The 18,287-nt window shown below is 55.9% G+C and overlaps 1 protein-coding gene across 1 annotated transcript; it reads right to left on the bottom strand.

Annotated features, from left to right (window-relative positions):
* Positions 1–16,979: 16,979 nt before the first annotated feature.
* On the bottom strand, positions 16,980–18,272 carry TIMM10B (translocase of inner mitochondrial membrane 10B). Its single transcript, XM_040584104.1, has 3 exons — positions 18,138–18,272; positions 17,777–17,872; positions 16,980–17,687 (listed from the first exon to the last, which is right to left on the bottom strand). Exons 1-3 carry the CDS (start codon positions 18,174–18,176, stop codon positions 17,418–17,420), a joined length of 405 nt encoding a protein of 134 aa, XP_040440038.1. The 5' UTR covers positions 18,177–18,272; the 3' UTR covers positions 16,980–17,417.
* Positions 18,273–18,287: the final 15 nt, after the last annotated feature.

Here is an 18,287-nt window from a genome sequence, read left to right as displayed (position 1 = left end):
TGCCCTCCAGCCTGCAGAGGATGGCTCACCCTCGCTCGGCCGTGAGGGGCCATTGGCACTAGGGGACCGTGTGCTTTCCCAGCCATCTCTTGCCCCAAATGCACGCACGGCCCAGCTTCCCTAGGTCAGTGCTCGTTCCTACCTGTGTTGTGGCATCCTCGGAGAGGAACAAGGAGGCTCTGGGATTCAGAGGGGAGCTGGGCTGTAGTGTCCAGGCACTGCTGAGCCGGGCTCTGCGCAGCTGCTGTGTCTCCATCCAGAATACGGCCTCCATAAAGAATTGACCCAGAAAGAAGGGACTGTCATCAGCCCAACTGGTGTGTAACATCCTGGGCCCAGTCTCCCCCGCCCCTGAAGGCACAGTTTGTGCTGTGTGCTGCTGCATGATGGCGAGGCTGGGAGAGCAGCCGTGTGATTTCATGGGGGCAGCCAGCGTGGGCTGGGGCCAGGGGAGCAGCGCCACTGTGCTGGCAGCACGTGGCAGCCCGACATGTGGCAGCAGGAGTGCTGTGCCCTGCTGCACATGCTGGCTCAGCGCCTGCCTGCGGGTGTGGGACAGGAGGGGCAGCGAGGCCGGGGTGTCTCGCAGAAGGTGGGGATGGTGCGTGGGCACTGCAGCGTGCAGGCTGTTGGTCCTGCCCTCTCTGGCAGGCAGGGGCAGTGTGCAGGGCTGAGTTGTGCCATGGCCCCGCGTGGCTGTACCACCAGAGGCCCATGACAGACACACACTCGCACCTGCTGCAGTGCAGTAGCGCACGCGACACATCATGGCGCAGAGTGAAAGCCCTTGCTAGCGTGCCGTCCCTCAGACATTGCCACACGACCCCATAGCTTATCACCAGTAAGCCTGATTTTATCCATTCCCCTGCTTTGAACCTAGTTTGAAGCTCTTCCAAGTCATGAGCAAAATACTTCCCCACCTTGAGACAGGTGAATCCCTCAGGCCCCAGCAGTCCTGGTATCACCTAGACCATCCTGTGAGACCATCCCCTGAGTGCTCTGAGGGGGTAGCCTGCGGGAGCATGTGCTGGGTCAACCTCGCTGCAAACCATGACGGTAGGCTTGCTTCACCTGCCAGCTCTCCAAGAATCTGTCACAGCAGCTCCTGGTGAAGAATGGACTGAGCCACGTCTGACCGTCTGCTGTGGCAAGCAAGCCTACCTGGACCTGCTGCTGTTCCAGCTGTGTCTGTTAAGCCAGTCATCCATACCCATTTGCAAAGCACTGCTGCCCAGAACGTTCACCCATCAGACTATGTCACATACACACTGTGCACCAACTAGAAAAAGCCACTTTGCCCTTTCTCCTCGGTTCCTTCCAGCCTACAATTCCTGGGCCAAAGGGCCAAAGATGGAGACAGGAGAAAAGTTTTACCTTGCCAGCATGCCCAAAAGCATTTCATCATTTCATACAAACCCCAGCCCCATGCCTCTGCAATGCAGAAAGCCCCAGGGCCCGCTCTCGGCTAGTGTAAACCAGCAAAGTGACTCAAAGAAAGCAGGAGTGGAATGGCACACCATGGGCACAAGAGGGTGAGGGGTACTTGGGGCAGGGGACCAGTAAAACAGCTTGTTGACACATCTGGAAATGCAGCGATGTGGGGTATGGCCAGGGCTTTGCCTGTATCACGGTGCTGGCAGTAAGAGGGAGCACATGTGGGCACGTGCACACACACAGACACCTATGTGTGCACACTTCCACAGGCTCACAGAGCCCCTGGGGACATTGCAGGAGCTAACTTGTGCCTTCCAGGTTCCAGCTTCGAGCTCTCCACAGGAATCACCAAGACCAGAGCTGCAAAAAGGCTGCATCTCATTTTCCTGGAAGCAGTCCATCCCGCGGGGGATGCTGACATTGCAGAAGAGACTAAAGAAACTCTGCTGCCAGAATCTCTGTGATTTTTTGCAGGTGACATAAAATGGGAAGGAGCGGCTCATACACCAGAGGGTCACGCTGCCATCCAGAGGGACCTCGACAGGCTGGTGACATGGACTGACAGGAACTTCATGAAGTTCAGCAAGGGGGAGTGCAAAGTCCTGCCCCTGGGGAGGAACAACCCCGTGCAAGACTATGTGCTGGAGGCCACCCAGCCGGAAAGCAGCTTGGCAGAAAAGGACCTGCGGGCCCTGGTGGACACCAAGTTGAAGATGGGCCAGCAACGTGCCCTTGCTGCCAAGGCGGCGAACGGTATCCCGGGATGCATCAGGAGGAGTGATGCCACCAGGTCGAGGGAGATGATCTTTCCCCTCTACTTAGCACTGGTGAGGCCACAGCTGGAGTGCTGGGTCCAGTGCTGCTCACCCCACTGCAGGAGAGAGAAGGACATACTGGAGAGAGTCCAGTGAAGGGCCATGAAGATGATGAAGGACTGGAGCATCTCTTCTATGAGGAAAGGCTGAGAGCTGGGACTGTTCAGCCTGGAGAAAAGAAGGCTCAATGTGTTCACATCTATTTGTACAAATACCTGAAGGGAAAGTGTAGAGAGAACCAGTGAAAGCACAACAGGCAAAGGGTGCATACACGCACACACATACATTTTTTTATGGTCAAGTGAGGATGGTCAAGCACTGGCACAGGTTTCACAGGGGCGTTGTGAAGCCCCCCTCCATGGAGATTTTCAAAACCCGACTGGACATGGTCCTGGACAACCAGGTCTTGCTGAACCTGCCCGAGCAGGGGCTTGGACCAGGTGACCACGAGAGTTCCCCCCTACTGCAGCCATTCTGGGGTTCTGTGCTTATGGTACAGCAGTGAGCTGGCAAGTTGTTGAGCAGACTGGACAATAAAGGTGACTCAGGAGTGCAGAGCTGTCTGTAAAAACACAGAGAAGCCTGTAAATGTATGTGTCCGTGTCTGTGCGCATTATATACAGGCCTCAACAATATAAAAAGAGGCCTTTCATGAGGCATGGGGAGTGAGAGAAGGTGGCTATAAAAAGTACAGGAACAAGTGCTTTGGTGGAAAGAGTATGTTCCACTTGTTTACAGACAATATAAATGCAAAGGGAACAGAGTTTAGAGCATGACGTGCTGGGCATTGGTACAGTAAAACACTGCTGTCGGTGGCGCTTGTCTGCAGACATGCAGTGAAGATGCACGTACACAGTTAAAACTCCACCCAGAGAAGGTCCATACCCTCTAGCCGATGCTGATGCCAAGCGCCAAGCGGGTGATGGCAGCACCGCAGCCCACACCACAGGCATGCAGTCTCAGACACGAGCAGTGCCACAGGTAGGGCTGTGGCAAAGGAGGGCTGGAATGAGCCAGGGGCTTCAGCAGGCAGGCTTTGACTTGGCTTTGCCTTTCTCAGGTTCACACGTGTATGCAATATGGCAGTTTGCTCTCAGACAAGCAAACTGCACTGCTGGGGTGGTGGTTAGCATCTCACCAAGTGAGGCGCGCTCGCTTTCTCCCAGGTTTGGGAGTGGGATAAGCTGCGCACGCTGTACGACGGGGGCTTTGCAGTCTGGTCTGTGTGCGGGAAGTAGCCTCCAGGTGAAATCCAGTGCAAAAGGGGTGACTAGCTTTTGTAAGATATGCTGAGCCAGAAACCTGGGGAGATGAGACATGCTGTGATCTGGAAGGCAGCAAAGAAACAGCAGAAAGCCTCACTGGGAAACTCACTGGTCTGTGCAGCAGGATGAGATCCGGCATTGCTGGGTAGGTGACAAGTTCAGAATTGCCGTAATAAGCTGTCACCAGCTGTGCTGCAAGGGTCCACTCATGCTTGTGAGCTCCTGTTGCACTAACCAGCTGCACAAAACCTCAAGCAGTTGCGCAAGCTGCAGTGCACAACTGTGTGTCACCAGCTGCTGTACACTGCCCTCGCCCTGCTCGTGACAGTAAGTAATTTAGCAGCGGCTGGCCAAACAAATCTGCCCACTTGCCTTTAGGATAAATTATTTCCCCAAAATAATATAAATCCCCAGGGCCCCTATTTTAAACTGTTCTGGATCATTTTGCCTTTTCAAAGACAGCTGCAAAACGTCAGTGATGAAGGAATAGAGTTCAAGAAAAGAATCTTCGCTCTCATCCCACCCACATGCTATCTTTTCGGAAGACTGAAAGACTAGGCAGATGCCATTTGTTCGCGGTTGAATTTTCTGCAACACTGTTTATGGGTGAAATGCCTCTTTCACAGTGGAGACGGTTCCTCCCAGTGGAGTCTGACAGAGACCTCTGTGATGGCTCCGACTCCTCTTTTCCATAGGATAACAGAATCACAGAATCCTAGAACACCAGGTCAGAAGGGACGTCAAGGGTCATCTGGTCCAACCTTTCAGGGAAAAAGCACAGTCTAGACAAGACGGCCCATCACCCTGTCCAGCCAAATCTTAAAATGGTCCAGTGTTGGGGGGTCTGCCACTTCCCTGGGGAGTTTATTCCAATGGTCGATTGTTCTCATGGCGAAAAATTTTCCTCCTGTGTCCAGTCAGAATCTCCTGTGCTGGTTTTGGCTGGGATGCAGCTGCTTTACTTATTAAACTGTCTTTATCGTCTTTATCTCAACCCACAAGTTTTCTCACTGCTACCCTTCTGATCCTCCCCCCCGTCCCACCGGGGGGTAGCGAGCGAGCAGCTGCGTGGTTCTGAGCTGCTGGCTGGGGTTAAACCATGACATCTCCCCAGGAGTAACTTGCACCCATTACCCCTCATCTTTTCCATGTGACTCCTTGTAAAAAATACTGGAATGTGGTGATAAGGTGTCCCATAAGCCTTCTTTTCTCAAGGCTGAACAGACCCAGTTATCTCAGCCTTTCCTCACACAGCAGGCTTCCCAGTCCTTTGATCATCTTTGTGGCCCTTCCCTGGACCCTCTCCAGCATGCCTGTATCTTTTTTTGTACAGCAGGGACCAAAACTGAACACAATGTTCCAGGTCTGGCCTGACAAATGCTGAGTAGAGTGGACAATGACTTCTTTATCTCTGCAGGTGATGCCCTTGCTGACACAGGTCAGCATCCTGTTGGCCTTCCTTGCTGCAGCAGCAGCACACTGGTCACTCATACTGAGCCTGTGGTTCCACAGGACCCCCAGGTCCTTTTCCACAGAGGTGCTCCCCAGTCAGGTAGATCCCAGCCTGTGCTGCACTCAGGGATCATGTTTTTCCAGGTGCAGGATCTTACACTTTCCTTTGTTCCATTTCATAAGATTCTTGTCAGCCCACTCTTCCAGCCATCCAGGTCTTTCTGCAGGGTGGCTCTCCCTTCTGAAGTGTCCACTTGCCTGCTCAGTTTGGTATCATTGGAAAACTTCATCAGGGTACACTTGATCCCATCTTCCAGATCACTTATTTTGGTATATATGGAAGCAATTAGGAGCCCTCTTCAGCACCCCCTGGAAGACCACTTGGTTATCCACATAACGAATGATCCATAAAACTGGTGAGCTACACTCTTTGCCTAAGAGTCCTGGTCTACACACATCTATCCTGACAAAGTCTTCAGTAACACAAAAACCAATAAATGAGGCTCTAAAAGTTTTTACTCTCAGGCAAAAGTGGCATGAGATCTGTAGCACCAGGCAGAACAACAAGCAGGGACAAGAAGACCTGTGCTGACAGCTTTGCAGGTCTCTGACTGCGTCATCACGTGTCAGCTGATTCCTCACTGGGAACCAGATCCCACACCACCGAGATCCTCATAGCTGTGTCCTGGCAGTGGGGCCCAAAGCTGCCCCGCACAATGCCGGGCCATGGGCAGCATCCGTGACATGGGCTGTGCTGCAGGTGGGGACAGCGGGGGGGTTGCAGCTTGGCTTTGATGGGAACCACTGTGGTCTGGGGAGGCTCAGGCTGTGGGCACTGGGGCTGCCAAGGAGAAAAGCAACCAGGAGAGAAGTAACCCCAAAGCAGGACTGACAGCAGTTCTGCTGCATGATGGCTAGCCTGGGGATGCAAACGAGCAGCCCTCTGGAAGAGGAATTTCTGGTGCCTGGAGCTGCTCCATGCAACCCTGGAACCTGTGAAGATGACAGGTACGCCAAGGGTCTCGTCCTCTGTTGCTGCCAACCTTTGAGCTGCCAGATTACAGCAACGTTTCACAGTGCACAGCTTCACATTCACCTGCTTACACACACAGGCAGGCCTGCCGAGGCTTTCTGTCTATAATCTGATCAGGAGCAGTAACATGGATTGAAATAAGTGCATGGGTGTGAGGAAAATGACATAACTGCTATTAAAGATGCCAGCATTTCTTTTACAGCCAACAGCTCGGCTCTGCACTTCTGTCAGAGGTGTCTTGGGACCGCAGGCTCCCAGAGAGAGAACCAGGTGTTTGCTGCACGCGTCAGCTTGCAGCACGTGGGAGAAAAGCTGTCTCTCAATGGGAGGACTTGGTTTGGGACACAGATGCTGAAGCCACTAGCTAGTCCAGAACAAATCATCACTGCAGTACCTGAAACATTTTAATCCATAATTTTTTAGCACGAGAGGTGCTGCAAATACATCTCTGAGAAGACGACCTGACTGCTGGGCAGCTGTCAGCGCCTGTGCTCCTCTGCATCCTACACCAGTGAGCAGAGGACAGTCGTAGCCAGCAGCAGCTGTAACTGATACTGCAAGGAGGTTCAGTTCCCACAACGAGGAATGCCAACATTAATCAGGAGTCTTTTCAGACTGAAGAAACTTGTGAGATTTTTTTCAATTTCTTCAGCTGTGAAGCTGTTGGTTCTTGGCAAGCAAGGAAGGATAAGAAATCTAGAAGGATGTTAAGTATTTGCTAGAACATAACGCTCCTTTGAAATCAACAGCCCTAAATTACTTGCACTGCGCAAAGCAGTTTTTGCTAAAGCCATAGTCTGAGACAGACTGAAGGAGCAACTGCTGCCCCACTTGGCAGCTGCTCTTGGTCCAACCAGGATCCAGTGCAGGAATGGAGCAAGCATCTTTCCCCACCAAAGATGCACAGCCTGCTCGCTTGCTCCAGCCCTTTGACCTCCCTTGCTGCCACTCTCTGGACCTTTTCCACTTTGAGGAGACCATAAGGATGTTCTGTTCTGTCCTCCACGATTGCCTTTGTTCCACTTCCTAGCACCTAGCTCCTCTTTCCTTTTTGACCACCCCTATGCACTGAATGGCCGTTTACATAGAAATAGCTATCATCCCCTGGAGACCTAACTCCTGAGGGGCGGTGGTAAGCTCAGAACTCATTGTTTTACCTGCAAAACATGAAATGGGTGTCCCTTTCCATTTATTTACACTGAGTTGATCCTGCCCCTATATCACACAGCACTGCAATGTTCTACCGCAGCTCCTCAGAGCCTAATTAGCTGCATTATTTAACCCACTGCCGTGAACAGACTTTCTCACCTCGCTCTGCCACCATGCCAGATCATTCATGCACAAACTGAGCAGCGGCAGCCACCGTGGGGGGTCTCTGTGGGACTCCCCAGTGAACTCCTTCCACAGGGATCAGCGACCCTTCTCCCCTGCCCCTGTTCTTTGCTTGGTCGCTTCCTAGCAGAGGACCTGCTCGCCTCTTCAGGGCACCTGTGGCTCCTCGGCAGCCTTTGCGGAGGGACCTTGCCAAGGGCGGGCAGACAGTGTGCTGAGCATGCCATACATCTGCTGCGCAGCTGCTGCTGGGACCTCTCCCAGCCTCTGCACCAGCAGCAAGAGTGACCCTCACCGATTGCACTGCTCACAGCTGGCCACTGCCACAGCACAGCTGGATTTGCCATCTCAAGGTGGCCTTGCCAGGTGTCCCACGCACCAAAAAAGGTCAACCTGGGGAGCCTGTGCAAGTCCCCCTGGGCACATGACAGCCAGCTTTGCCCTTGGATGGCAGACCTCCTGCCTGCTGGGACCAGCCACACCAGGCAGCCTGGCCCAGGCATTTCTGCAAGCAGAAAGCAGCTGTGGCAGTCACCCCTGCACAGACCCCGCACTCTGCAGCAGCTTTTTAATGTCTGAGCACCGGTGTATGCACGGGGCAGCCTGCAAACGGCATCACCACCTGCCTGCTCGAGCTGCATGCCAGGGGAGCCTGCCCCTGAGTCCGGAGAGGGAGCAAGTGTCGGATGGAGTTTGGACAGCGTTTGTGTTCCTGCCCTGTCCACTGCCAGCAGCAGGCAGGAGCTTCTGCTCCAGGCTGGGGTCTGTACCTGGGTGGCACCTGAAACTTTATTTCAGGTGCCACCGTGTGACTTGTTGGGTCCTGATCACTGAGGAGAAGGTCTGGGCTGATGGAGGGAAAAAGGAGACTGTCTCTACCCAGAGCCCTCTTCCTTAGGGCTTCTGAAAACTCCAGGGAGAAGCAGAAAGAAGAATGTCATCTGCTCATATTTACCTTTCCCAGAGCCCTGTGTGGTAAAGGAGCTTTTCAAGGAAACACCACAGTCCAAACTGCAGCGTTTGGAAGACAATATGATCACGGGAGACTACCAGGACTCTGTTTGGGGACATCATCCCTGTGGCCCGCAGCAGGCTGGGCTCTCCTCACCCTCCCTTTGGGGTACTAGGCTCCTTGTGCAGCCCCATCCCTACCTGCCTCCCCAGACACGTCGCCCTGCCTGCTGCCTGCCCTCTGGGAGCCAGGTAAGGGGCTGCTGGGTCAAGGGACCAAGGCCAGACAGAAAAGCAATGACATGCATGTGCATGGAGCAGGGGCTGTTTGGTGCCAGCCAGTGCCCTGTGGCTCCTGTGGGCTCCCAGGCACAGGCAGGAGATCAGAGCTGTGTCATGCAAGCAGCAAAACTGGATTTCAGGAGCTTAACCAGGGCACAACAGCACCATTCTGAGCTGCTGTTGCATGTCCCTGGGCTCCAGGAGACCGTGGCAGCCAGCACACAGTCCTGCCATCTCTCCAGCAGCTCTTGGTGCCACACTGGGGGAAGGCTCCGGGCAGAGAATGCAGCCTCATCTCCCTGGACTGTACTAAATCCCTGCTCCAGGAGCTGCTAAGAGACAAGAAGCAGTCAGGAGGCAGCTGTCCCTTCTCATGCCCATGGTGGCACCCATCAGGAGACCGCTCTCCCCACCCAATGCAGGAGACCTCGCACCAGCCAAGCAGAAAGGCCAGAGGGAGAGAAGGGAGGGGGAACAGGACACACAGATGGGAAAACAATGTCTTCCTGGGGAGCCACCTGTGGGGTCTACTGAGGGGTGGGCAGTGGCGTTGCCATGAGCCCTATCTCAGCACCCCCTGTCTGGCTAGACCCCTGCTCCGCTATGGAGGTCTCCTCGTCCTCCCTATCCCTCCCCAGCTCCACACTCCATCTGCTGCCGAGTGCTCTGAGCCTCCCACCCACAGGTACAGGATGGGGGCTGCTGGATGCAGGGAGATGGGCAGCAGTGGGTGAGGGAGGGGACACAGTGGGGTGACAGGGTGCTGAGGGGATGCAGACCAGGAGGCAAACAGAGCTGCCATCCTAAGCAAAGCATCACCCTGGCTACCGGGGGACGGTGAAAACAATGGAAAGATATGAAGGCATGCCCAGGGATTTACATCTGATACGGAGAAAAGTCTGTGGAGCAGGTCACAGCATGGCCTGGCCCTGGATGGAGAGCAGTAGCCAGAGGTGCGGTCTGGGAGACGAGGCTTGGCCGGCACCGGGGCAGATGGGGCAGGGTCCTGCCAGGGAGAGAGGCAATGCCCGGAGGAAGGGTCTGAGGGGTAGGGCATGAGTCCAGCTGCAGTGCCAGATGTTAGTCTGGGCTGTGAGGTGGCAGCAGGACATATGGCAAGAAAGGCCCTGGAAAAATATCAGAGGGGCTGCTGCTGTGTGACGAGGCTTCAATGGGCTTCAGCTTTCAGCATCTGCGATGGCTTAGTCCCTTAAGCGTGGCAGATCAGAGATCCGCAGTAATTACATGCCAAAGCAGAACTGTGCTGCAGCAGTCCCTTTCCCTTTCCCGTCCCTTCCCTTCCCTTCCCTTCCCGTCCCTTCCCGTCCCTTCCCTTCCCGTCCCTCCCCCCCCCTCCCCTCCCCTGCCCGTCCCCTCCCTTCCCTTCCCTTCCCTTCCCTTCCCTTCCCTTCCCTCCCCTTCCCCTCCCCTCCCCTCCCCTCCCCTCTCCCTCCCCTCCCCTCCCCTCCCCTTCCCTTCCCTTCCCTTCCCTTCCCTTCCCTTCCCTTCCCTTCCCTTCCCTTCCCTTCCCTTCCCTTCCCTTCCCTTCCCCTTCCCCTTCCCCTTCCCCTTCCCTTTCCCCTTCCCCTTCCCTTTCCCTTTCCCCTTCCCTTTCCCCTTCCCCTTCCCTTTCCCCTTCCCCTTCCCTTTCCCCTTCCCCTTCCCCTTCCCCTTCCCCTTCCCCTTCCCCTTCCCCTTCCCCTTCCCCTCTCCCCACCTCCCCTCAAGAAGGGAAGGGCAGATGATGCACCATGCCAAGAACAGCATCTGGTGACTGGACTTGTAGTATTGGAAAGGGACAATAAACAAAATGAGACAAGTGGCCTGAGTTCCCTCTTTATTTGTCGAAGCCATCTATTCTCACACAAAGTCATCCCCGCAGCTTCTCCCAACCCTGACTGACTCAGAGCAGTGCTACAGCATGAAGCAGCTGTGGGCTGTGCCGGCACAGGGTGCGGGGGCTGACATGGGGTGCAGCAGCTGCAGTGGCCAGCGTGGGGTGCAGCAGCTGGCACGGGGTGCAGCAGCTGGCATGGGGTGCAGGGGCTGGCAGGAGCAGCTGTCAGCGCACAGGATCAGCAGGAAACAGGCACCAGCATGGGTTTTGTCAGCATGCTGAGAAATAAGATAAACCAACGCTGGGTCACTGAGAATTCAGAAAATTCACCAAAGTTTACTTAATTGTGGCCAGAACTAGAGACTGATATCACGTGCCTCTTAAGTTTATGCTCTTTTATTTTTTTGTTGTATAAATGTTTCCAGTCTCTGCAATACAAAACCTGAACCCTTGCTGCACCAGAAGCAAGCGTGCTGCTTTCAGGTGAGCTCATCTCTTGCCCACAACCGCTTTGAGCCGTGCCGTGCCATGCTGTGCCATGCCCTGTGCTGCCCAGCAGTGCCCAGAGAGGCTGCCCAGTGGTGGGGACCCTGCGACAGCACTGCAACCCAGCACCGACAGCTGCTCCATGCTGGCCCTGCTCCTGCACCTGGCAGGAGTGCTGGTGAGGCCATGTCTGGGCTGCGCGCCAGGCTGTGGTCCCTGGCCTGTGGGGCTGTGGCAGGTGGTCCTGGCACGTGGTGAGCAGGGTCATCAGCCTCCCCAGCTGGGCTGCCAGCCCCAGGAGAGACCCTGGTCCTGGGGACAGGAAGGCAAAGGTGTCTCAGCAGTGCCGGGTCGGCCAAGAGGACACCATTCCCACTGCCAGGAACGGTGCTGGCTCTGGTCCCGGCTCACCCGTGATGACAGCGTACCCACCAGCCAGCCAGCTCCTGGGGTGGTTTGGTGAGGGCCGCTGGCCCAGCAGCACCTCAGAACCACCCATCTGGACACCCGTGAGTGAATAACTGCAAGCATGCACTTGCTTTACCACCAGTAATTGTTAACAAGGATATTCAAGGAACCCCTCACCATGTCCTGGTGCACGTGGGAGTCCTGTGGCCCTGCCATGTGAGCCTGGCCCAGTGCTGGGTGGTGGCACTGGTCATGAATGCCAGTGGCTTTAACCCAAGCACATCCCAAACCCCAATGGCAGCACTGTCTCCTTGACATCCTGTGGATCTCATCCTGCTGTCCCAGGGCTGCAGGGTGGAAATCCCTCACCGCCATCAGCCCAGGGCATGGTGTGAACCCTGGGGTGGCACAGTGGCAGGGTCAGGCAGGAGATGGGGGCACATCAGGTGCTGAGGGTCCATGGATGGGAGCCCAGCGCAGCCCACAGGTAGTGCAGACGGAGCCCATGTTTGGGGTATTCAGGAGCTCCTGACCTGCGCAGCCCCCCCTGCTTTCAGGGACCAAGTGACTCTGCAAGAGGGAGCGGCTCCAAGGCCAGGCTGCTGTAGTGTCCATCAGGGTCTGCGCAGCTGGAGAGCAGCCGGAGCCCTGACACAAACACTTTGAGGAACAACCTGTGGGCAGCAGCTTGCAAAGCCAGGGAGCTGCAGAGTGAGCTGCTTGCCCAGAGACTGGTGGTGATACTGGTTCAGCCCAAGGGTGACCTGACCACATGGCATCAGCCTCTTCTGCCCAAAGAGACAAGGAGCACAGCAGATGCTCCCAGGTGGAGCATCTCCCTGCTCAGCTCGAGAGGCCACACACTTGAAGCTGTCGCACCTCTCGCAGCACAGGGAGTGCTGGGGCCCTGGGCAGTCCCCAGGGACCTTCAATTCAGCTCTGGCTTCTGTGGCTTTCTCCTTGCTTGCCCAACAGCAGTGCCCAAGCAGGAACAGAAAGCCAAGTGTGCCAGGCTGACCACCAAGTTCAGCCAGGCTGTGACAAAGAGTGGGGACCCCCGAAAAAAAACTTTTCACCATAAAGGTGATCACACATTAGAGCAGGGTCAGAGTAAGGGGAATCTACAACCTTTGAGATATTTAACATCCGTCTGGACACTGCCTTGGGCAACCTGCTTTACCTAGATCTGCCTTGAATTGAGGTGGAGCACTAGCAATCCCTCCCTGCATACACAGCCCTGAAACATCCAGGTCTCCTGGTGACAAGTGATCCACCACTGTCCTGCATAAGTTGTTTGCACAGTTCATCCTCTTTCCTGCTGAAAATATCTGCTACATTTCTGTTTGACATGTCTGCCCTCAGTTCCCAAACACTGCGTTTCACCAGACCCCAAATCATTTCAGTACTCCTCTGGTCTGTGAACTCGGACAGCCACAGTGTCACTGGTGCGGAGCACTGCAGCATTCACCCCTTCAGTGCTGGTAGCTATGATGCTGTTTAGCCCAGAACTTGGCTTCCTGGCAGTTCCCACAGTCACCCCCACAACCCTCTTCAGCAGAGCTGTTCATCAGGACACCACCTGCCCGATCACAACCTTGACTTGCATTCTTTGTAGCTGAGGGTACGCTCTTGTGCAGATAGCTCTGCAAACACAGGTCATCTCTTGTAAGATGGTAAAACAACTCCAGAAGCAGATTGTGCACCAGGCACTGGGCAGAGGAAAAAGGTGGCAAACATCCACTAATCTCCACAGGCAGATGACAAACACACTGAAACGCACGATCTGCCCAACAGCAGCCATGTCTCTGCCAGGAGCTAAAATCTCTACATGATGCTTCACTCTCACAATTACATTTTCAGACCTGTCAGTAACCCAGCTTTTACCCAGCTGGTGAAGCATTTTTCATAGACCCACAGAATGGCTGTGGTTAGGGGGAAGGGCTCTGGAGGTCGCCTGGTCCAACTCCCTGCTCAAGCAGCATCAGCCAGCGCCAGTTGCACAGGACCACATCCAGTTGGTGCTGACCAAGGATGGAGACCCCACAGGCTGTGCCAACGTATTTGGAAGAAAAGGGACATGTGGCCTATCAAAACTCACTCTTGCCTTAGCAGCTTGATACGATTAAAAGCTTTGCCTGCTCAGCAAGGCCGCAAGGTTGTGAGAAAGACACTGAGAACAAAGAAAACGGGATCTTTGGCAGTTAAGCAGGCAGAAAAACAGGAGCTGAGCTGGGAGCTGATAACTGCAGGAATGTCAACAATTTTAAAGATGGGACTAACTGCTTGTGTGCCTTTAACCAATTAGTTAATTTTAACCAATTAGTATAGCAGTGTCTGAACAGGGTATGTAACCAACAGAATTAAGGTGTGATGTGTGTACGAATATGAAAATTGTATATAAGCTTGCAGAAACTTAAGTAAAGCGTCTTCAACTAGGATCATATTGATATGTCATTGAGTCCATTATTTCACTCCTGCACCAGGCAACCTGCGCCACTGCTAGACCAGCCTCACAGTGGAAAAGTTTTTCTTATGTTTAAGTCGAATTTCAGTTCGTGCCCATGGATTCTCACCCTTGGGACACCCTTTCCTCCTCATAGACAAGCCAATGAAGCATGGGTTAGTGGCCGGCGAGGTGGGCTGGCAACTGGCTGGACGCAGAGGGTTGTGATCGGTGGCGCAGGGTCCATCTGGAGACCAGACACCAGCAGAGTCTCCCAGGCTCAGCACTGGGGCCAGTGCTGCTTAATGCTGGATGATGTTGTTTATTAATGACCTGGATGATAGTCATTAATGACCACCCTCTACAAGTCTGCAAGGAGGAATGGCTGATAGGCCACAGGGCTGTGCTGCCATCCAGAGGGGCCTCGGGAGGCTGGAGAAATGAGCAGAGAAGAACCTCATGAAGTTCAACATGGAGAAATGCCAGACAAGGCAAAGGACAGAAATTAACACACATGGAATTTGAACACCAGGAAACTTTTTCATATGAGGGTGGTCAAACCCTGGCACAGGGTGCCCAGAGAGCTGGTGGAGTCTCCATCCTTGGAGACAGTCAAAAGCCATCTGGGCACGGTGCTGGGCAGCCAGCCCTGGGTGGCCCTGCTTGAGCAGGGGTTGGAGACAGTGACCCCCAAAGGTCTCTGCCAACCCCAACTGTTCTGTGATTCTGTTCTGTTACTGGGAACCACCGTGAAGAGTGTGGCCCTATCATCTCTCCCCTCTTTCATCGGCTGTTCATACATGCTGATGAGATCCCCAGCACAGCCTCCTCCCCATGCTGCAAGTGCTGCACTGAAACTGGCAGATTCAGCTGCCCCTCCACCAGGACACGACCTCCCAGCAGGCTGGGAGTGCTGCTGTACTCCCTGCTCCATCAGGGGTTGTCCTGCACCAAGCAGCCCCAGCGCGAGAGCCACGTGCCACAGAGGTGGACTCCATGGCATGCTGTCTCCTCGCTTGGGCATCTGCCTTCCATCTTGGGCACTGTTCAGTCTGCAGCTCACCCATGAAGATCTCCTTCCAGCTGCTGCTTTTTAGCAGTGGGGTGCTCAGCCCCATGGAGAAGAGGCATGGGCCTCTGGAAGCTGGCTGTTACACCCATGCAGCTCTGTGAGATGGGGTGATCAGCTGCCAGAGACTCTGCTGTGAGCAACAGTTCCCTTTGCCACGCGGCCACCATCCCACTGCCAGGGAGTAACCGAACTGTTGGGAGAGAAAGACAGAGCAGAGGCAATTCACGTAGGAAGAGACCCAGGCTGTTCTGAAGACGGGCTCTGCCAGGTCAGACGAAGGGCTTGCTTACAGTAATGTTCTGAGAGCTACAAGCAAGAGATGCTTAGGGAAAAGCATCAAAGTAGCTTTTGCCAGTCCCTGCCCAGTCCTCACAGCCCAAAGCCAGACAACTTCATGGGTCAGAGTGCATTTACACCTGTCTCTAGAAAATTATCTTTGAACTGTGAAAATAGAAGAACTATGATCTGGGAAGCCTGGAGCCACACAACAGCTCTAGATATAGCTGCGTGCTGCCAGGCTCAATGTTTGCCGATACACCAGTGAAATCGTGATTAATTTATCCCAACCCCGGCCTCTGCCTGGCCAGGGCTGATGCAGACCCCGGCGCCCCGGGGAGCAAACGGTGCTGCCGCGCAGAAGGGACAGTGGCGTACCCGAGCACCACCAGCAGGGCGACAGGGGCCAACCTCCCAGCGCCGGTGCTGAAGAGGGCAGCGGAGACAGACATCCCCCACGGGCAGACATCCCTGAGGGCAGACGTCCCCGTGAGCAGCACCTGTCAGCTCTGCTGGTAGTGGGCGCAGAGACCACGCTGTTGCGGGGCTCGGGAAAGGGCTGCCTGTGCCAGTTTGCTGCTGCGGGTGCAGCCCCTGCAGTGCTGGCACTGTGCACAGCACTGCTGCTAACCCAGGTGCCACCGAGGCAGGGGCTTGGGGAAGGGGCTGGGAACACCAGGGGCCTGGAAAAAGTCTCTGGAGGTGGAGAGCGTGCACCTGGACTGGAGAGGCTGCGAGAAGGGGTGGCTGGGGCTCTGCTCTCCCTGCCTCCCAGGCAGGATGAGGGCAGGCAGGGACCTTGGCAGGGAGGGAACACCCAAGCGTTCTGGACCCTTACACCAGGGACAAGGCTTGGCTGAGCCCAGGAGGGCTGTGTCCCTCCCTGGATGCCAACGGGTCTGTAAGGCAAGAGGAAACGGCCCCAGGTTGTGCCACGGGAGGTTTAGATTGGATATTGCAAAAGACGTCTTCGCTGAAAAGGTGGTCAAGCACTGGAACAGGCTGCCCAGGCAGATGGTGGAGTCACCATCCCCAGGGGTGTTTAAAAACCATGTGGATGTGGTGCTCAGGGACGTGGTTTAGTGGTGGGCTTGGCGGTCCTGGGTTAACAATTGGGCTCAATGACCTTAAAGGTCTTTGGCACCCTAAACAACTGTGTGCTTCCAAGGCAGGCTACAGCCCTGCCGCAGGCGCTCAGAGGAGGGGTGCAGGATGGAAACCCCCTTCTCTGGGGTCCGGGGTGACCCTTCTGCTGGCAGAACTGCAGCCCTGCACTGTCCATTGTGGCAATCGCCGAGATCAGCTGCAAGCAAGCTGTGCTGTGGATCTGCTCCCCACAGTCAGGGAGAGGAGCTGCAGGAAGCTGGCAGGTTGTACAGCTTCAAGGACCTTTAAATTAAATATGTTCAGGTGAACAGTCCCCCCAAGCCCTTTCCCAACCATCCAGCACAGGTGGCTGTCCCTTGTGGGGGTGGCAGTCCTGGCTGCCTTCCCCCCTGAGTAGCCTACAAGCCTCAGTGGCTGGGCCTGGCAAGCCCACAACCCCTGCAGCCGTGCACCCATCACACGACCAGGAGAAACTGACCCCTCTCTGAATCCCCACCGGGTTCGGCCACATCCAGCACCTCCTTGCTCTGCCCAGGGCCAGAGTTGGCTGCACTCCACGAGGATGCTTCTGCTACCTCCTCGAGGAAGGACTCGTACCTGCAGAGCCACAACCTGCAGCCAGTTCCGATGCCAACAGCCAAAGTGGGGACAAAAAGGCTCCCAGAATGAGCAACACTGACCCTTGGCACCAGGGAGAATGGCCCATGCCCCTGCAGGGTGCACCACCCAGTAAGACCAGAGGAGCCAGGGCTCTACTCACCCTCATGATGCGTTAGTAGCAAGACATTAACAAAAAAACCATTTTATTAGCCCTAGGAAACCGTTTCCTAGAAATACAGGCACCCCAGTCTAGAGCAGGAAAGCCCAGCATGGGAGCCATTAAGACAGAGTTTAGGTGGGATCCCACCCAACCGGAGAGCCAGGCACTGTGATTTCTTTCTTGGTGCCCCCCGTGCACACTGTTGGCCCCACCAGGCACAGAACAGACTTGACCACTGCCACGAGGTTCTTGATGCCGACGCATAGAGGACACAGATCCACAAGGCTGGGTCTTAGTGCAGGGCAGATCTGCTGTTCCAGACCACTGGCAGCATGCAGAGGTCCAGACTGCACTGCAGTGCTGAGACGTTACTTCTCCCACTGGTGATGCAGGGCCTGGATCCATCCTGCAGCCACCCAGCCCACTGCTGCTGCCAGAAGGCACAATCCAGATCAAGAGCCATGCTATGTGCCAGTGCCTGGAGCCCCCTGCAAGGGCTCACCAGGGTCTGGAGCTGCTGGTGGGCCAGGAGAGGGGTTGGGGCCCCCAGCCCCAGGCAGGGCAGTTACTGGCGCTTGTTTCTCCTGGGCTGAGTTCTGGGATGCTGGGGCTGCACTGGCCTCATAGTCAGCGACACGGCGCTGCATGATGGAGGGCATCAGTGCCACGTAGGCACGCATCAGGCGGTGGTTGGAGTGGACCAGTTTTCCAGCGCAGCTGTCGAGGCACGTCTCCTGCAAGACGGGGAGGATCAGTGCAGCAAGGGAGCTCGCAGTGGCCAGCCCTGCCAGACCCAGGGGCTCTGGCCACCCCGGGGCCTCACCTCACGCCCAGTGAGCAGGCGGTAGTTGAGGTTGGAGACACAGTGCCGGAAGCAGAGCTCGGTCATCCGGTTGTAGACCAGCAGGAAGTCCCGCAGCTGGAAGAGAGGTGACACGGGCACATGCTCGCTCACCCCGGTGCCTGTCCCAGCCAAGGCAGCAGCACCTCTGGGACCCCCACCAACCCGGGGCTCCACCAGCTCAGCCGGCCCGACTCCGGACCCCAGCGGAGCCCCTGCATCCCCACCGGCCCCCCCAGCCCCGGGCCCCACCGACCCCTGGCCCCCACCAGCCCCAGGCGCCACTAGCCCCCCCCCGACCCAAGGGCCGAGGCTCCCGCCAGCCCCAGGCCCCCGCACTCACGCTGCGGAGCTGCTGCTGGTGCTCGGCCGCCGGCTCCATGCCGCAGAGGCCTGCCAGGCCCTGCCGCTCTCGGAGGGGCCCGACCACCGCGGGCCGCCCGGCCTCCGCAGCGGCGCTTCCGCCGGGAAGGTCCGCTTCCGCCCGGCGCCG

Source organism: Falco naumanni, chromosome 2 (assembly GCF_017639655.2).
Source record: "Falco naumanni isolate bFalNau1 chromosome 2, bFalNau1.pat, whole genome shotgun sequence".
In the NCBI taxonomy this organism is placed as follows: Eukaryota; Metazoa; Chordata; class Aves; order Falconiformes; family Falconidae; genus Falco; species Falco naumanni.
The sequence above is the reverse complement of the archived record's forward strand: the minus strand, read 5'-3'. Positions and strand labels throughout refer to the sequence as shown.

Excerpts from the sequence above, each read along its gene's own strand:
- TIMM10B (XM_040584104.1), bottom strand. The coding sequence starts at position 18,176 with ATGGAGCCGGCGGCCGAGCACCAGCAGCAGCTCCGCAGC. Across the intron at positions 17,873-18,137 it reads ACCAGCAGCAGCTCCGCAGC|CTGCGGGACTTCCTGCTGGT; the intron begins GTGAGTGCGGGG and ends CCTCTCTTCCAG. Across the intron at positions 17,688-17,776 it reads GCCTGCTCACTGGGCGTGAG|GAGACGTGCCTCGACAGCTG; the intron begins GTGAGGCCCCGG and ends CCCGTCTTGCAG.